General features: G+C 43.8%; 1 protein-coding gene across 1 annotated transcript in view; it reads left to right on the forward strand.

The window, feature by feature from the left end:
- The first annotated feature begins 314 nt into the window (after positions 1–314).
- NXPH1 (neurexophilin 1) overlaps positions 315–17,259 on the forward strand; it is a 140,462-nt gene continuing 123,517 nt past the window's right edge. The window contains exon 1 of the mRNA XM_054385006.1: positions 315–368. Coding sequence (XP_054240981.1) covers positions 315–368 — 54 coding nt within the window. The remainder of the gene's footprint in view (positions 369–17,259) is intronic.

The following is a 17,259-nucleotide window of genomic DNA, read 5'->3' on the forward strand; positions in this document are numbered from 1 at the left end:
CGCTGGATTAACTCGATTTTAATCGTGGTGGTTTTTTTTGTTTGTTTTTTTTTTTTTTTTGTTTTGTTTCCCCCCACCCCCAGGCAAACACCCCATCTCCTCCTTCTCTCCCGCCCCCCTTTCCCTACACACTTCTCTTCCCCCCTTGTCTCAAAGCTTAACCTTGTCTTGTGGTCATGGGGTCTATAATTTCATTTTTTGTCTAGGCTGGTGAGAGCTCTGCTTGTTCTGTAAAGTGGATGTCAGGTGGATCTATGTTCTGGAAGGAACAAAGAGGCAGAGAAGGCAGCGCGGGGGAAGTTTGAGCGGCGAGGATGCAGGCTGTGTACTGGTACGCGGTCCTTCTGCTGCAGCCCACCCTCTACCTGGTGAGTGCCTCCGGCCCCCTCACACGGGCCGGGGACTTGGGACAGCTCGGCGGGAAGAAAGGCTCCATCCTGGCGGAGAATGGACAAACTCACTGCAACTACCCTATGCCCGTCCTCCCGGGGTCGTGCCGGGGCTCAGGCGGGATCGCTCGGCGGGGCGCGCAGGGGGCCAAGTCCGTAACTTCTTCCCCGCAGGGAAGGGGCGCGCCGCCGGAAGACAGGGGGGTCGGGAATCTCCGGACGAGCGAACCGGTGCCATCTCATGGCCGGGTGCCCCCGGTGCCTGAGGGGGCACTGGAGCACCGCTGGGAGGGTGCGCGCCTAGGCTGTGGGCTGGAGGCAACTTCTTGCTCTCGGTTCCCTGCTGAGGATGGGAGCCCTGTGGCCCTATGTGCCCCTACGGGCGACGCGCACCGGCGTGCGGGCACTCCGTGACGGACACATTGACTTTGGTAGCAAATCTCCTCTCAGATTACCGAGGGAGCACGAGTAAACAGCGGCGTTACCTCTTGTCGCACACACTTTATTCCCTCCACAATCGCCGCGAATACAACGCACAACTGCTCCTTTGCAGCCGGTACCCTCATCTCGCCGGCCGTGCGTTAAGCAGGCAAACGCTGGGCGGGGTCCTATCCCTTTTTCCAGGAGGGTGGCCCGGAGAAGCACCCCGGTGCCGAAGGTGGCAACGGCCTGGCTTCGGCTCCCGCTCTCGTTCCGCGGTCGCTCGGCGCTGTTGGAGCCGCCGCTCCCTGCTCTGTCGCGGAGGAGCCGCCTGGGGGCGCTACAGTGCAGCGCGGAGGAGGGCGGTGCAGCCAATCCCGAGCGGTCCCGGGGCGGGGCGGGGCAGGGGGCGCGCTCCTGCGGCGGACGCGCAGGGGCGGGGGCGCGCCTGGCCCGGCCCGTGGTGGGTCCCTCGGTGGGCCCTGCGGTGGGTCCAGCACCGCGGAGCCACCCGAGGTGGGTCCCGCCTGATGGCCCCTAGCCACACTGTCTGCCGTGGGTTTCTCTCCTCCCCGTGAATTTTATAGCCGGGAGTAGGGCGGGGAGGTGGGGAGCAGGGAGAAAAGTGCGTGGCAAATAATCTATCAAAAAGCCGGAGCGAGATCGATACGTCGTGTTAAATTTTAAATGTGTTTGCTGGCAGTTAAACTGCTCTCGACTCATTACAACAACAGTGCTGGATTTATTCTAATGCGCTGCAGTCTGAACAACAAGCGCATTAATTCTCCTTTAATTGTAAACTGGGAGCATTTGAAAACCATTCAGTGTGCAAATTATGCTGATTCAATTACCGTTTAGTTACAGACTTCATTACCTGAATGCTTTTTTTTTGTCCTTTTTTTTTTTTTCTTTTTTCTTTTTTTTTCTTTCCGATGTTTTGGCTTTGCAGAATAGAGGAGACGATTTTCCAGTTTCTCTCGAAACAATGCGAAATAGGAGACAAAAAAAAAATGAGGAATAAAAGACAAGCTAGGGGGAGGGGATGCGCTAGTCGGCTGGGCTGTGTCTTCTGCCAAAACACTCGAGGGGGTGGGGGGTGTGGTGGAGGCAGCCAAAGGATTTCCCTGTCTAACCCGATTGTTCTGAGTCGATATTTCCACGTTTTTTGCCAATCTTTTCATACTCTTTGTGTTCAAGGAGTGATTCTGAGAGTTTCCATTAGGCCATCGCGTGGTAATAACCTGTTTATTAGCGTCAAAGCTCGAGTTCTGATTAAAAGCTTCAGTGTGGTGCCACAACCCAGCAAGGTGCAGCACTTTGTCTGTCTGTGCCCATCGCTCTGTGTAGATCAGAGCAGTTCCAATTAGAAATGAAATTTCCAGTCCCAAACCTGTTAGGAAGAGCAAATTAAATGGCAGCACAACCGGCTTCGTATTGAGTTTGTTTTAAAAATTTCATTTTTAAAGGGGTCAATATTATGAGACAGGGAAAACAGTACGCCGACACCCCCTCCCCCCCGCCGTCATGAACTAGATTGTGTTCAATAATAGTGAATGGCCCCAGCTAGACTGGACTGCCTCCAAGTTACCCATCTACAGACAGTCACTGGTTTGTGATTTCACCCAGCCAACTGCTGTTCTTTTTTCTTTCTTTCATTTCACCCCCCTTTTCCTTTTCTTTTTGCCACCGTCAAACCTCTTCCTAATGAAATCTTGGGAGAAAAAAAAAAAAAGTGCTCCTGCTTTTCTCCACATTTTAAATTGAGCCATATGCCATCCAGTCTTATTGCCTGAAATTTATAGAGGTCATGGCCGACCAGAACGAGTAGGAATTTTGCTGGGTTAGGGATGGTTCACCCTATTATGTTTATTGGTAAGAACATTGGTTAGCCTCTTTGAGACATGCTTTTTATTTTTTTCTTGTTTCAAGCTGTGCGATGTATCGAAAATGTTTTATTTGTTTTGCAGTGGAAGTGCATTTCCTTTGGCCTAAACGGATAACTCGGGACTTTCTTGGTAGAATTAGGAGTTAACCTTTAAAGTCTTGCAGTTATTTTCTTTCTTCACGTTTAAAAAGCTGCAGAAAGTGTCTAGCAGCTACACACGGTCTTATTTATCAGCATACTCCACCGCTGTTCTTTCGAAAACATCGTAGTCTTATTCTGATGCATAATGTTTTCTTACCAGTGCTGTGCCGAGGTCCAGATCGTCATTAAAGAATCACGTAAATATTAAGAGAAAAATATCCCAAACCAACCAACCACCCGGAGATCGCAGACTCTTTTAGGTTTGAGCTCTCTTTGTTTATGAGGACACCAGAGCTTTACACCGTTCCCTTAATGGAAATCTTCTTGTTTAATTCCTGCCTGGCTGCCAGTGCATTTCCAGTCTGATACCAAAGAACAGTAAAACGTCAGCCTGTTTCTCTTAATTTCTTTATTTTATTTTCTTTTTCTTTTTTTCTTTCTTTCTTTCTTTTTTTTTTAACTCCTGAGTGGAAGCAACATCCTGTAGAAGCAACTACAAAAGGAGCGGGCTGCTGGCAAGGAGGGCAAAGATCCTAAACTAGTTATTTCTCTCTGGGACAGGTCAAGCATGTCTCCAAAGGAGGAGGCAGATCCTTTCAGTACCCGCTGCCGAGGTACGGGGTGGGCACGGTCCCAGGCTGGGGACTGGCGGCGGCGGGCGCCCGCCCCGTCCTACCGCTCCCGGCTGCCGAACAGACACTGCAAAGTCGGGGCGCTGGGTGGAAAAATCACTTCTAGACTAGAGGGGGTTTAGCCCCAAAGCATGTTCACAGGCTCTGCCTTCGCATGCTCCAGGCTGGAACTTTCCTCAGGGAACAAGAAAGGAATGATCCATGCACCTGCTTTGCCGGGATCACTCCAGGCTGAGGAGACTTCGGCTCACTACTTGGTTGCTCCTCACTCGGTTTAGGGTGTGTGGAACTAAAACCAGCCCCAGTTTTGCATTGCATGCTGCTCTCTCCCCGCCTCGCCTCAGCCTCTCCAGCTTGTCATCCTTTCCCAGCAAAGTGTTTCTTTCACCGGTGCGTTTGTAAATCAGGACCTACAGCGGAGCTGACTGGCAGAGTGTTTTCACTCCGTGCAGAATTTAAGCAGCGCCGGAGCAAATGGACGGGTGTTTTTTCACACACACCCTCGCCCCGCCTAGGGCTGCAAGCAGGTTGTTTCTCAGCGGGGAGCTTCTCTCCGCGGCGCTTTGCCAGAGAAGTACAAGCGAGGGGCTCCTGGGGCACCTTGTTTTACAGGCAGTGGCTATGGCAGAAGGTTTTGGAAAGAGCCTGCTGACCCCCTCCCCGTGCCGGGCTGGGATTTTAAAGGCTTGTTCCACACCTTCGCTGTAGTTTGGAAGCCTTCTGACAAGCTTTCCTGCAAGAAATGTTGTTAAATAGAAGTTTAAAATTGTCCCCAGCCTTGATGCGCTTGGTACAGTGTTTGCTGAGGGGCTAAAGAAGGGGTTGGTGGCTCCAGTTTGTGTACATTTAATTTCGCTCAGTGTGGCACTGTTTGCGGTCATTTCACCCCGATTAATGAAAGCTATGGAGAACGTCAAGAGATATCACGTGCTGGAGGAGATAAGTTTTTTTTTCTCTCTTTTTTTTTTTTTTTTAAAGATAGTTGCTGATTGTGTCCTACTTTGTCGTGGGAAGAAAGAAAAACCACAACCCTCTATAGGCAGAGGAGACAAAACAGAAGACAAAAGAAGGCATTGTCCTATCGTAATCACCACCCCCAGGATTTTCACAGAGGCATTTGGTGCTGAAAGCATTCGTGCGTTTCTTTTTTCTCCCCCAAATAAGCAATTTCTTGCAATTTTCTATTTGACGTCGAAGGCGGGAGGGGGAGGGGGGGAAGGTTAGAGCGCTTGGCATGGAGGGAAAGAAGTGGGTTTTGGTGCCAGAGTTTATGTAGCATAGAGATGATCCTGCTACCTCTTTCTGAAGGAGTTTGAGGGACGCTTTGGCAGTAGTGTAGGGGGAATAATTATCCTTTTGGAAGGTAATGCTCTGGATTACCAACCGAGCTCGGACCTCGTGTAGGAGAAACAGATGTATCTGCGCTCCAGGTATTTTTTTGTTAAGAGGAGAGTGGTGCATTCTTTCCCAGGCTTCCTTCTTTCCTAACCACCTGTGCTAAGAGTTTAAGTAGGGGTTTCCTTGCACTGAAATGTCCAGGTGTTTAGTACACACGGTTTTAATTTCTTAAATCTCTGGAGAAAGCACTGTGGAGCGGATTTCACCTTTTAGGGAGGGAGAAACTCGAATATAATCTAATATCCCCGCCTTTCTGTGTCTACCCAAATCTTCAATTCGGTAGAGGTATCCATTTTAAGCTCTTCAATATTTTCCTGCATCTCTAACCCGCCATTTTAATTAACAAAAAAGCCAATTTCCCAGTCATCTTGGAAAGTGCGGTGAAGCAGGTTAAGAAACCAATTGCTCGGAATAGCCAGCACTGGGAGACAATGAATATGTGAGCCATCCTTCCCTCCCTAGGACTCGTTTCTGTTCTCCCGATTTGGTTTGGGTGAAGTTAAGCTCTGATTTATCAGATACCCAGTTCGTTCTCTTGTAAGTCAGCGCTAAACCACCTCTTGGGTGCTTTGTAAATACAGCTTTAGCTTTTTCTTTTTTTTTTTTCCCCCACGCATCAGATTGACATGTTGACGATTCTGCTTTAAGGAATGTGACAATAAAGTGGAAAACCAAAGGCTGGCAAGCACTTCATCAAGGATAAAAAGGTTCTGCTGTAAGGATGTCACTCAATTTATTGTGAAAGTCGAATGAATTACGTTTAATGAAAGTGCTCCCCAGATGAATATTACCAGCAATTTCCCGAGTTGGCTCTGTCAGATTGATATGAGGAAATGCCAACCTATATCAAAAAAGATCTCCAATCTCAATTACTATGCAAGCTTTCGAAGAGCTCCTTTTTATTGATATGATATATATTGGCAGGTTCTCAATGCTGTGTGAAGTGCTCTCTGTTCAACAGAACAGCATATTCCCTAGTTTATTGTTTAACCCTTTCCCCCCCTTTATTATTATTTATTTTAAATATTCTGGCTGTTGTTTAAACTTCTGCGAGTGTCATTCTTTTGAAGGGGAAACCGCCTCTCATCTTATTTTCCCTTCCGTGACCTAGAGAGACCAAAGTTTTGTGTCTGGCAGAGAACAGGGGAGATGCTCATTGCAGGAAGTTTGTTCAGCCTGGATGGACAAAGCCGAAGGTCAAGAGAAATAACTCGGCTGAGACAATGGGGTTGGATCCCCTCATTCTCAGTGTATTTCTAGGCGACCGTCCAGAGCAGGGTAATATTTGTTACGACTAGCAATCCCAATATTCCCGCCCTTTCTTCCTCATTCCTCTAGGGCTTCTTAGAAATTCACTAAGCCCATGAAGAGAGAGAGAAAAGCTCTTATGTCGCCTCATCTACATAAGAATTGACTTTGTGAGAGGCTTTTCTGTTCTATTTTAACTAGTATGACACCGGTCGCTGCTTAGGAATACAGCTTCTGTTCCCAGAATCCGTCTTGCTGGGCTTGCTTGTGATTAAAAGAGGGATTCAGTCAGCTTTCTTCCACCACTTCCTCGTTCTCTTTCAATTTTTAAACCGAAGAGGAGAGAGAAAGAGACGGTACTGCAGGACAACTGGGAGGTACTGGACACCCTGCAGTAAGACGGGATCATGGGCATCTTCACACGTGCGTGCAGCACTAAAGAGGAAGCAGAAAGAGCTTGTCCTTATCACATGTCGGGTTAGTTTGGGTTCCCATTTTCCTCTTCATTACTGGATTTGCATCGAAAACTTTTATCAGTGCACGATTAGTCCACGGTTGTTTCTCTTTTTTTCTTTTAAGTGTGCTTTCCCCCCTTCGGTAGGAGGTGTTGAGTGCTTCGAGCCGCGGAAGGCTGGTGCAGGGAGTGCGGAAAAGGGCTTGCAGACCGACTGGACATGGCGGTCTGTGGTGTGCCCGGCTGCGCGGCTGCTCTGCCGCACTCAGCCGCCGTGCAGCACCGCGGAGAGATCCCGGGACAGGCAGGGTATGACCCCAGCATGCGAACAGCGCCCGGCGCCGCGAACGACACCCGACTCAGTAACAGCTTCTGGCCCGCGGACAGGGCCCAGCCCCACGGAGAAGGCCCGGTCCCGCGTCTCCCCGTCGGCGCCCTTCTCAGTGCACTGCCGGGGACTTCGCCTGCCCTCGGAAACTCCCTTCCCCGGGCTAGTCAAAGCTTCCGGCCCCTGCTACTCAGAGATCACCCGCAGCCCGCTCGGGCCTTGGGATTTGGCTTTAGCTTTCCTGAAGGATGAAGCAGACGGGCGGACCAGCAGATCGATGTGTTTGCTGTTGCTACTGCGTGGCTTTCTCTTAACGGCGAAGCAGCTGCTGTGTTTTCTGGGGAAAAGGTGACCGGAGGGGCACCGGAGTGGAACAGGGATGGGATCTTGGATTTAATCATCTAAGGACCCTGGCAGGATGTGTCTGGGGATCAGGAAGGCTGTTCTGGCATGCTTGTGTTAGTCTCATTCTATGCCAGCACCATAGCATCCTCTCCTTTTGGGGAGTGACAAGAGGCACCCGAGAGCATTGAAATCAGATTGGGCTGTGGGACCCAGCTGACACGGAGACACGAGAGCAGGGAGTGATTAATTAATAATGACAGTTTCTATCCTGTAGGTCAGGGCAGAGGTGGCTCTCTGACACAGTTGATGTCGTTTTTGGGGTAGTGGCACTTAGAGGCACCTGTAAGGGGCAGTCAGATCTTGCTCCCTCCACTTGTTTGTGTCCTGGCAGCCAGTCCTTGGAGTATGTCCCCACTCCCTCCTCACTTTCAAGAGGAGATAATCGCAGGCAAGTGCTTCCATCCTTGTAAATCCCCACTCACTATCGACAGAACTGTCTTCTAGAGGTCTGCTGCCTGAAAAGCACTTGTCAATGAAACACTGACTTTTGACAAGGCAGGTGTAAGTGGATGACTGATGGAGAGTCCTTCAATAAAGGAATGTGATGGGAATTGACTGGGCTGAGAGGAAAACAACCCACAATCCCCACCAACCCTCCAGATAAAACCATAAACCATTTATTCCCAATCCATATTCTCCCATGAATATCAGTAGCAATTGTGACGCTTTTGCTAGATGTAAACATTTCCCAGTCACTTTTGATTACACCATGTCCCCATGTGTGGTGCCTGGGAACTATATTGCCTGCTTCAGAGATATTGCTTTTATCTTCCAAATGCCACCCTCATTAATGTCACTGTCTTACAGTCCAGCTAGTGACAAATGTCTCAGGGACGTTCATCTGCCTTGCACACTGCATCCATCTCTCCAGGTGCCCTGTCTTTTCCTCTCCAAGGAGCAGTTTAGCAGTATTTTCTTCCTTGCCCCCCTGTGTCTGCCATGAAATGATTTGTCCACTAGTTGGTTTCTGTCCTGTTAGTTTTGCCAGTGCCCTCTGGGGTAGCACCTCTCCTGTTAATCCATGTCATCATTTTGGTGACAGGCTAACCTGTGCATGGAAAGATAATCTACTCTTTCCACATCTGCAGATTGTTGAAGAGGGATAAATTAGGCTATCTCTTTTTCTTTTTTTTTTTTTTTTTTAATTTTTTTTCTTCCTTTTGGGGAGCCTACAAAATTATATCGATAATAGTGCCCTGTTTTCCTCATATTTAATTTTCTAGCCCAGACTTGATGAAAAAAAAATGGATAAGTAAAATATAGTTGTGTTATTTCTTTATATATTTCCTTAAACTTTGGTGATAGCTGTACAGGATCCCTAGACTCAGCTGACTGCTTTTAGCAGCATAGCTGAGAGCTGAGGTAATACCAGGGAAGGTCCATCAGATCTGGTGAACTCAGATCTTGGAACTGTAATATATGTATAACTGTAATATATATATATAACATATTGATTAAAATAATTTGTTTAGACAGAAAAGTAGAGAGTCATTAAAAAGTTAACTGATACAGTATCTCCTGTTGAAACCCAGAAGATGCTAAGTACCTTCACAGATAGATAGATAGAGTCACCCAGGTTGGAAGGGTCCTGTTCAGGTCATCTAGTCCAAGCCCCCTGCAGTGAGCAGGGACATCCTCAGCTAGATCAGATTATCAGTAATATTTTTCTTTTATTCTTACCAAGAACATGCCTAGTAAGAACATCTGATGCTTCAATTGAGAAATCTCTGAACTCTGTGGTTCTTCTGCCTGATATTGCATACCTGTGTCAGAATAACATAAGTAACATTACAAATGATTAGTGACTGGCATTTCCTTTCCCCCCACCCCCGATGTCAGTAAAAGGAAAAAGAAAAACAGATGACACACTCTAGCCCTATATTGAGAGCACTATTGGAAAACATCCTATAGATCAGATCCTATGGCCTGATCCTGCAGTGTTATACAAGACAGGGTTCCTGTGTAAATCAATGGTTTACTTGTGTGAGGAGGATGGATTCTGTCTCCTGTTGAAGATTAAGTAGGCCATTTCTATCACGGGGAATTGCTTGTCATTATTCAGATGCTGCTTCAAAATGAAAGTGTAATTGTCAGCTCTTAAAAAAGTTTAACTAATGGACTTTATGTTATGCATAGTTCAGACCACCTGTACCATAATATTTATCTGCACAGTCATTTTTATAAGCCATTCTTGATTGAACTTTAGAAAAACAGTTTTTCTGCTAGGCTATTTTTTCAAGAAATGTTGTCATAGGGCTTCAGGTACATAAAACTGCTTATATAAAATTAATGGACTGCTTTTTATATTTACAATCTCATCTGTAGCATCTTGCAAAAGAAAGTCTGATCTTAAAGCAGGACTAGTATTACAGCTGTGTTCTCACAGTTGTTGCACTGTCAATAGCAATATTGTGAAATATTGGTCTGTTTAAAACCAGAATGTTAGTCCATAATTTGGCTCTAATTTAGAGTAATTTCTATTGTCACTTTCTGCAGCTACTCTATACTGCATACTGAGGATTTTCTTAATGTTTATGTGGGGAATGCTTTGCACCTTGAGAAGATTTGGTAAGCAATATTGCTAGGTAAAGCATAGCAATAACACTGGAGCTTTATGGAGGACGATTGCTGAGTGAATAGATCTTTAAAGAGCAGGGAAACAGAAAGAAGCACAAATACAGAGATGTGACATAAAAGATGTGCATAACAAATAGCACATCAAAACCTTCACCATTTAAAAAGATGGGCTCCATCCTGCTGCCTTTATCTGTAATGGGTATTACCTTAACAAGGCCCACAGTTCTATATTCCCTGCTTCCACAAGGAATCCTATTTGCTTAATTGGCTTGCTCAGAGTAGGTAATAGTGTAATACAGAGGAGGGCAAAGAAGCTGGTGTGGGTCCTGGAGAATAATTCTTGTGACGAATGACTGAGGGAGTTGGGGCTGTTTAGTTTGAAGAAGAGGAGGCTGAGGAGACTTCATCACTCTCTACAATCACCTGGAATGATGCATTAGAGAGGCTGGTGCTGGTCTCTTCTCACGGGTAATTAGCAAAAGAACAAAAAGGAATGGCCTCAAGCTGCAACAGGGTAGGTTTAGACACACAGAGAAAGAGTAGTCAGACATTGGAACAGGCTGCCTAGGGAGGTGCTTGAGTCACCAACCCTAGAAGAGTTTAAAATTTCTTTAGATGTGGTGCTTTGGGATATGGTTTGGGGGAGACCTTTGTAGAGTAGGGTTAATGGTTGTGTTTGATGATCCCAAGGGTCTTTTCCAACCTGAATGATTCTGTGATTCTGTGATGTTGCAAATAGAGGTGCAAGAGTCCCTTTAGTAACACTGCTTTCTAACATCTGAATTGTAGAATGTTGAGATTTCAAGTAGTTACTTGCACAAAGGATATCTTCAGCTTCAGTGGAGCCACCTGGGTGGGTGGTCGCTTGGAGTGAGTATAGAACAGCATTGTCTGGCCCTTGATAAGACAGTGCTCTGTGTGAACCATCTCTTGTATTTTCAGCTACATTCTGCTGAACAAATTGTTGGTACCTCTTGCTTGTACCTCCTTCCTCTGTGAGCAGCTCTGCTGGCTCTGCTAGCACTAGTCAGTGCAATAACACACCACCCCACAGAACTAGGAATCTATCAGAATCTAGTTTATGTTTGGATCTTAAATGCAGAGAATATTTGTTTTCTGGAGCAGAGTGTGAGTCTTGGAAAAGTTTTTGGGTGAATTAGCAGGTTGTAGTGATATGGTTCAGTTTTTCAGTATAATGCAATCCAAATGAACGTGGAAATGTGTGACTAAGCACATGAGAGGAAGTGTGAGTGCTGCTTTCATTCCTCACAGTTTGTAAATATTCTGAAACATATTCAGACACTTCAGAGTAGACAACAATAGTTTGTAACTACTTAGGGGTAAAGCACAGGTTTAACTGAAGGTAAGAGACTTGCTCCTGTGTCCCTCAGGGCTTTACTGAATCAGGCCCATAAGGGAGTGAGTGAATGCAGCATGGTTTTTGCAGTTGTTTTTAAGATATAAAATTTTCTTATTCTATCCAGAAAAGATCACACATCTCTATACATGCTGCAAAGTGTTATTTTTGACAAGAACTCGCTGAATTTACCTCTGGGTTGCTTAGAATCTGTTAGAGTATTATGCTTGTAACCAACCCTTACACTACCTTCCATCCTTTTTCCTAATAATACTTTATTTATTATTATTGGATAATAATGAAGTTGATAATAAAAATCCATTGATTACTCGATAATAATGATATATTTTGCTTAATTCTGAATCTTTGGAATCATGACTTGGGACTTATTCTCACTAATGACTCAGCTTCTGAAGAAATAATTTTGCAAGGTATCTTTGTCTTTGAATTTAAACCAAAGTTAGATTTTTTCAAATAGATTTTATTTTATGGCTTTGTTTTTAAAATGTGTTTTGGAAATTTTCAGGCACCACCAGTTACTGTTTTCTAGAATTACAAAGAGATACAAATGGCAGCATATCTGAGAAAGCTATGTGTGGCTTGTACTCAGTGTTATATCTGTGCTCTAGATCTGAAGTCTAATTGCTACTGATGTACATTTTTTGCAGACCTCTGGAGATTTTTTTTTCCTTTAAGAGGAAAACTATACTTGAATGATAACTATATAAAGCAAAAAATATACCCTAATTTGTTCTTCCACAAGAAACTTGCATGTTGAATCAAGACCATTCAGACTCCTGAGAACTTTGCCATTGATTTCTCTGGTTGCAAAATGACTTAGCTTGATAAATATTTCCGTTTTTATAAGGTGGTTGGAAGTGATATGTCATTAATTTTTAGCTTGAGTTGCTTTGTGTGAATGGGCTATTCTTAGCTAGCACAGCAAGGAAGAAGGAAGCATTTCTAATAAATGTGGAAGAATATGTGTGTGTGGCTATGCGATATTCACAGAATCCTAGAATGCTAGGTTGGAAGGGAACCGAAGTATCATCTGGTCCAACCTTTCTAGGTAATAGTAAAGTTTAAATGAGGTGGCCCAGCACCTTGTCAAGTTGAGTCTTAAAATGCCCAATGTAGGGGAAACCACTGCTTCCCTTGGGAGATGATTCCACTGTCCAGCTGTTCTCATGGTGAAAAATTTACTTCTGGACTCCAATCGTAATCTTCTCAGGAGTACGAGTGAATGCACTATTCACTCGTGCTGAGTTTGTTGTCCACCAAGACCCCCATGTCCCTTTCCACAGGGCTCCTCTCCAGCCAGGTGGATCCCAGTCTGAGCTGCACTCCTGAATTGTATATTGCCAGGTACAAGAACGTATTCGTAGCCTTTGGTCCAAGCAACTTAATCTCCTGTGAGGGTAAAGAAGGCTGAGTGGGCTCTGTACAATTTTATTTCTAGCATTGTTTCTGACATTGAGGTATGCTTTAGTGAATGTACCCAGAAGAATGCCATCCTGTCTTTGGTCTGCCATGAAACCCTTCCTTTAGATCCAAGTCCTTCTGCTCTCTGGCAGAATGGCTCAATGGCTGCAGTACTCCTTCACCCAGGCTAATGACTGCCTGATTTGTCCCTAAACTTCTATGTTTTGTGTTATCCAAGTGGCACAGTGTTAGTCATCTCTGTCTAGCACAAAAATCAATCTGTGCTGCCAGCTGTTATAGGTGGATGATTTGCTGTAGCTCAACAGGTGGAGCTGTGACTTTGCCAGCCTGTTGATCCAGCCTAAAATTCAGTTAGTTGGACAGGTCCCAGACTCAGTTTTGCTCATGTCTTTTACATTCCCTAAATTTGAACCTACATTTCCATTACTCATGGAAAGTTTTTTACCTCTGTCTTGTAAAAAAATCAGATAATGAGAGGCCTGCATGCCCATGTATTCATCAGGAAAAGTTCTTCATTGGTGGGAATGTGATGGTTTTGGGGGGCTGCTATGCAAGTTTTTTCTATCTCTACTTTGCATGTTAATGGAGAGATGAGATAGAGTCTAAGGCAGTGTTTCCATTTATCTCTGAGCATGATCCACATTGCATGACTGATTTAAGATTATTAAGCTATTTTCCGTGCCCTGTCTTTTTGTTAGGACCTCAAAGACTACAAAAATGTTTGGAATAATTCTTCAGCATGTTTAGAAAAGACCAGTTGAAGTGTATTTATTTTTAAAAAATTATGCAAAAATAGCAAACTCATTGCCCTGTGCATCCTGCAATCCTTATTTCTTGCAACTCCTATGGACCATGGTCCACATCACTCTTTTCTCCTGGATTTAGCTGAAGCTGATCACGTGGTGGTTGGAGTAATGGATGAAGGATCTTTTTGGGTTGGAAAAACATACTACAGAAAAACAGGAATGCATTGGGATGAGTTGGGATAATAGCATGAAGATCCACTCATAAAAGTTCTCGCTCCTCAGAAGCTTTCAATTCTTCTGTGATATCATCCTTGTATATTAATTTCTTTTCAACATACACCTGTGCAAACTTGCTTTGTCTGATGGATGTTTAAGGAAGGGTTGTTTCCATATGGATTTGTGCATCCCTTGTTAAGTCAGTGCTTCAAATACAACACTAGATGTTCACTAATCACATCAGAAGTGTTCCTGATGCTACAGTTACAGTAGTAAAGTCAATTAAGGCAACAAAGACAATAGTAACTGAAGATTTCAAGTCATACCACCTTTAGTAAAGAAATGGACTCCCAAGCAAATTCCAGACTAAAAGATGCTGAGAACATTCACCAAATGCTTATGAATAATTAAAAATAAAAGCACAAGCCCAAGTGGATGATGGTATTTCATCACAGAAATGTAGGGTAAATTAATCATATAAATTGTTTGCTATTAATAATGTGACCAGCTACAGTCAGATTCCAATAAATATGCCCAGTGGGGATGGAAAATCTATCCAGCTGAAATTACATTGATAAATTTATCCTAGTTTCCAACACCTTCTGAGTATCTATTTAGGAAACAAAAGCTGTCATAAAGATAGCTTGACAGAAAATGGACTCAACTGTTCTTTTTAATTGAAATCTCTTTGGCAATGGAAGCAATTTTCAGGTTACTTCAGGATGTTAAGCACATCACTGCTTAGGCTGAGAATTCATAGCAGAAATGCCGGTATAAAAGTGACTTCCAATGGCTATAAAAATCAACTTGAGGTTATAATCTTTTGTTTGTTTTCATGGTAAGTAAACATGATATGGGAGCTACCTTGCTGAAAAATCACATGGTTTGACCTGAATGTTTGCTATGGCCACCACTACTAGAGGGCTCATTGGGAGTGATACAGACTGCATGGTATTAGCTCTCATGCCTGAAGAAACAGGAGGTTTGTCTTTAATGAAATCCTGTTGGTTCTAAAATATGAATGAGTCACTGAAGTTGCATAGAAATAAGGACAGTAATCAAAAGGCAATCTTAGAGCAAATTGTTTCTTAGAAGTCAAAACAAAATCTCAAAGAAAGCAGAATCTGAATAAAGATGCATCCTGTCCCAATTGCTTAGCTCTCATAGTTCCTTTGATATCTGTTCCTACAAGAGTCTGTCTTCTCTAAGTCTGAACCTCTGTTTCATTTTTGTCTACTTAAGAACCATTTATACAGCATCTGGCATTATTAGTGACTGAGTCAGTACCGCCATAGACCTAAATCTCTGGCTTGAGTCACAGGCTCAGTTCAAGCCTGAGCTCTTTGGGTTTTTTTTGTTGTTTGGGTTTTTTTTGGCTCATAAAGTATTACTGCCATTGAGCACAATAAAGAAGCACTGCAAGTGTCCAATGAAATGACTGCAGAAAATTTCTCTTATATGCACTATTCTTTTTATCCTTCATCTTCGTTGTCCCGTTTCACAGTTTCTAGTTTTAATTGGTTAGCTACTTCACATTCAATTACTTAATAATTAGTTTACATCATCCACACAGGCAAGCTCTGGTTTTCTTTAGTGTGGTGATTTCAGTTCATGACAGCCTGAACATTAACTTTGCACATTTGTCAGCGTGCATCTCCTCACTGTACAGTGCCTTTTCCATGGCTGATGTAACTCAGACCATAGCAATCTTGTTTTGATCATCCCGGGCTCAGCTGTCAGCTTCAGTCACACATTCAAGCATCCTATTAGTCAGTTGTAAGAAGCTAACAACACATAGCTAAGTTCTTCTCCTGGATAAATGACTGTACCTCACATTCAGCTATCACTTACAACAGAATTAGTATTAGCTGTGATAGTTACACTTCTGGTTTACTTTTGAGCTTAAATGCCACCACTGCAGCCTAAAATCCCTTAACTTCTCTAGTACGCATGCTCTTGACTTACAGAGGCACATGAAAGCAAAAAACAAGGCAATACTGGCCACTGGGAAGTAGTTCCAGATGGGTCTGTGACACCCTAGATCCACAAAAGCTGTGGTAGGGTCACAGGACACCTCCACTTTCCATCTACCTTTGTCTCATCAGCCTAACGGCTGAAGTCCTTGCTATGAATTTAAGAGATTGAATTTCTTCTTCTGCTCCAGGAAATGTGAATCCAAAGCTTACAATTCCAAGGTAATTGCTTTAACCGTTGCCAGGTAGAATAATTTGGGGAATTTTCTTGATTTTCCTTGTTAATTCTATTCTGCTTGATTTAATACACTCAGCTACTTCTCCACTCTAGAAACAGGATCTTCTTGTAGGCATGTTCTGAGACATTTGTGGAATTAAGTCTCTCTTGCTCTTTGGCCCTATGTGTATGAGTTTGTTCATAGTGGAAGCACTTCTGGTTTGGAGAGCCCTATATCAGAAAAAAATCCACCTTTATTCTGATCTGAAAGAAATTCTTGAACCAGAAAGCTGAAATTATGTTGCCTTGCCAACTCTTATCCGTTGGTCATGGATAAGATAAAATAAGGTACCTAGTTCCAGGATCAGTTTATGACTCAGAAATGTCATAAAGTATTTAGGTTAATTCTTTGTCTACCTTTGGCTGTTCAGTTTGGACAGTTTAGTAGCTCCTGTGAACTGTACTTTCATAAAGATTCTCTCAGCAGGCTATGTGGGTATCTATTTCCAGATTATGAACTCTAACAGGTCCTTGAGACTCACAGAGTCAGTACTTCATTGCAGTCATTATACCACCTTCTGGATCTAGCCTGGAGGATTTTCCAAAATTGCTAATACTAATCATATGCAGTCTCATGGTTTCCTGTTGTTAATCTGCTTGCTGGACTTCCTTTATCTTCACAGCTACATCCAAATCCAATTTTTGCCCTTACATTTTAAACCCTTCTGTCAGTCTGTCATAGCACAATTAATTAATTACTTCTAGCAAGCTGTTTATGTGCCCAAGATCCTGAAGGCTTTTATTTTTCCCTTAAGAGCAACACTTGTTGTGAGCTGGGTGTGTATGCTGTTTTCAAACAAGCTACTAATTTGCAGGCCAATACCCTCACTCCCCATCCATAATTTTTAAGCTTCTAATTGGCTTTATTTAATGAATTGTATCTATCACTCCCTATAAAAATCTATCAACAAACTACTGCATGCTCTCTTTATGTCTAGCTGCCTCTTCACCCTCAGTGCAGCAGCAGGAGCTGTCAGTAAAATGAAAGGAGAATTCATCTCCAGCATCTTATTTTATTGATCTAGGACATCAGGAGCGAGGATTGTAGGGATGATCTAGCTTGGTGCAGCCAGCTTTGTGGGCTGAAGAAAGCAAACTCTTTTGCAGAGCTGAAACACATAGAGGTTCCTCCATGCAAACAGCTCTGAGCGTTGAAGCATGTAAAGAATATTAGCGATTTTGAACTGCAAAAGCTGAGGTGCCTCTGGGAAGAGATAGCTAAGACCTGAGATTAAAAGCACCCAACAAACTAGACTGGCTTTGAATGAGCATTTCAGGAATTGTAAAAAATATATAACTGAGTAAAAGGCTGTGCCCTGCCACGTTTCGAAGGTTTTTCTTTCTCCAAGAAGGCAACATTAGGATTTTTC

Source organism: Indicator indicator, chromosome 11 (assembly GCF_027791375.1).
Source record: "Indicator indicator isolate 239-I01 chromosome 11, UM_Iind_1.1, whole genome shotgun sequence".
NCBI lineage: Eukaryota > Metazoa > Chordata > Aves > Piciformes > Indicatoridae > Indicator > Indicator indicator.